Source organism: Arachis ipaensis, chromosome B07, assembly GCF_000816755.2.
Source record: "Arachis ipaensis cultivar K30076 chromosome B07, Araip1.1, whole genome shotgun sequence".
Lineage (NCBI taxonomy): Eukaryota > Viridiplantae > Streptophyta > Magnoliopsida > Fabales > Fabaceae > Arachis > Arachis ipaensis.
The window spans coordinates 24,483,020-24,485,524 of NC_029791.2; the positions used below are offsets into that span (position 1 = coordinate 24,483,020).

A 2,505-nucleotide genomic window follows, 5' to 3' on the forward strand; every position below is an offset into this window, starting at 1 on the left:
ATTTTCCATTTTCTAACACGCCTTTCTTTTTAGAAATAAAATTTTCATATATATATATAGACACATACCTTGACCTAAGTTGGGACGACTTGATATTGGATGTCGGATAGAATCCCAATTGAAAATTGGTACTCCAAACAACTCTTCCAACTCATTCTTCATTCGAAGTTCCTTTAGAATCTTCAATTCCGCATTCTTTTTTTTAGTTTCAGCTGAAAAAATATGCTATACATAAAGCTATGTATATACTAATATATAACAGGTAGATCAAATTACTAGACACAACTTAAATCAATCTGTTATATTATAGTATCAAAAATCTAGTTAACAATAATAAGAACTATAGTTAATTTTAAAATAAAATGAGTAGTTTCAAAGTGAAAATGTATACTTGTGTTACTTGCATAGCTGAAATATATATAAGGCAATAATCTTTTTTCTTCTTGCTCGTATAATTACCATTTCTAAGTGATTTTTCTTTCTCAATGGCTTCCAATTTCTGGCGCAACATCGTCTGTTCCGACATCAAAAGTTGTTTTTGATTTGTGTAGGATGTAATTTGTGTACGGAGAGTTGTTACTTTCTCCTACACATGCATAGTGAAACAAAATAAATATTGGAATACCTTTAGGGAATTAAATAAAATTGAGAAGTATTATCGAAAAAATTAAAGGATAAAATTTAGATAGAAAATGATAGAAAAAATTAGGGGTGCCAAACGGAGAAATCTGTTCTGTCCTGCCAAAATGGCGGGTTGGTCCGCCCCGCCTATTGAGGCGATCCTGAATTCCTCCCCCGTTCTGTCTAATAGCGGGCTGGCGGGCCAAACTCACCAAATCTCTTTTTTTTATAATATTAAATAATATATATAGTTTCATTGTTTTTGATTTGTGTAGGATGTAATTTGTGTACGGAGAGTTGTTACTTTCTCCTACACATGCATAGTGAAACAAAATAAATATTGGAATACCTTTAGGGAATTAAATAAAATTGAGAAGTATTATCGAAAAAATTAAAGGATAAAATTTAGATAGAAAATGATAGAAAAAATTAGGGGTGCCAAACGGAGAAATCTGTTCTGTCCTGCCAAAATGGCGGGTTGGTCCGCCCCGCCTATTGAGGCGATCCTGAATTCCTCCCCCGTTCTGTCTAATAGCGGGCTGGCGGGCCAAACCCACCAAATCTCTTTTTTTTATAATATTAAATAATATATATAATTTCACAACCATTTCAATAAATTTATAATTTATAAAAACATAAAAAATTATAATTTCTAAATTTTACATACATTAAAGTTTTTATAGTTACAAATATGTAATAAACATAATCATAAACTAAGTTTTTTGAAACAAAATAATAAAACCAACATTGTCGAAAGCAAAACAAACATTGTCCAAAACATGTAATTAAACATCTTTAAATTTATAATCAATCAAACATAAAACATAATCCAAATATAACTTAGAACATCTTCAATTATCATCTTCATCCTCTCGTAGATCAATAACTTCATAAAAATTTGTAAAAAAACGGCCCTAACCAAAAAAAGACTTGGCCTGCTGGGGAAGCCCACCCCGCCAAAGATCCCGGATTAGGCAGTGTGGATTAAGCGGGCTTTTTAAGTTTGGTGGTTTCAAATTTTCAACTCAACCCACCTTTTTGGCGGGTTACGCGAGTCGGGCTAGTAGGTTTTGGTCTGTTTGTCACCCCTAAAAAAATCAAATTAAATCGCCATAATTTTATTTGTTAAAACCAGTTAAGCAAATAGCAGCAGTTGCAAAACCGCTGCAATTGATTTCCCGTTTAGCGGTAATTATGCCACCGCTGTTAAAAATTGTCGCAAATCCCTTTCCCTGCGTCTTAAGGACGACGGTTACTTAAACACTGGCAATAATTTGTTTTCCTTAAAAAAATCACTTTTATTTTCCATACTCCTTGTAGTGAAGAGTCTCAAAACATTTTACAAAATATCTGAAAATATAAAAATTATCGTTGTCTATTAGTTTATGACAATCATAGTAGTGATTTGATGCTTTAGCCTCAAAATACCATGATATAGAAGATAGTTTTGGAATATTTATTTAATGTAGCACTACTAACTGATAAAACATTTTAAAAAAAATCGCATCTCAAATTGCAACAGATCAAACAGACAATACAATTTTCATTCTTTGACTTGGGCTGCAAATAGCAGACGTTATAATGTCGCAAATGAGTTTTCCTCATTTGGCAACAGTTATTTCAATGGTTGCTAAAAATTGGTGTTAAAATATTTAGCCACATATGACATTGTGTGGTGGGCCACGAGAATCCAACTGTTTAGCATCAATTAAAAACTGCCACTAAAGCTGAAAATAGCTGTTGCAAATATGTTGTGTTTGTTACACTGTGATCTTTGATTTATATTATGTTTAGTGATATTTAATATTTAATTTTATTTCTATTGCTTTGACTAAGTTCAATTATGCTCGTATATATAGATATATAGGGGTAAAATATTTTTAG

General features: G+C 31.7%; 1 protein-coding gene across 1 annotated transcript in view; it reads right to left on the bottom strand.

The window, feature by feature from the left end:
* Positions 1 to 582, bottom strand: part of LOC110264522 — an 11,664-nt gene extending 11,082 nt beyond the window's left edge. Inside the window, exons 1-2 of the mRNA XM_021106679.1 lie at positions 460 to 582; positions 69 to 212 (exon numbers count right to left, since the gene is read on the bottom strand). Coding sequence (XP_020962338.1) covers positions 69 to 212; positions 460 to 526 — 211 coding nt within the window. The 5' untranslated portion in view covers positions 527 to 582. The remainder of the gene's footprint in view (positions 1 to 68; positions 213 to 459) is intronic.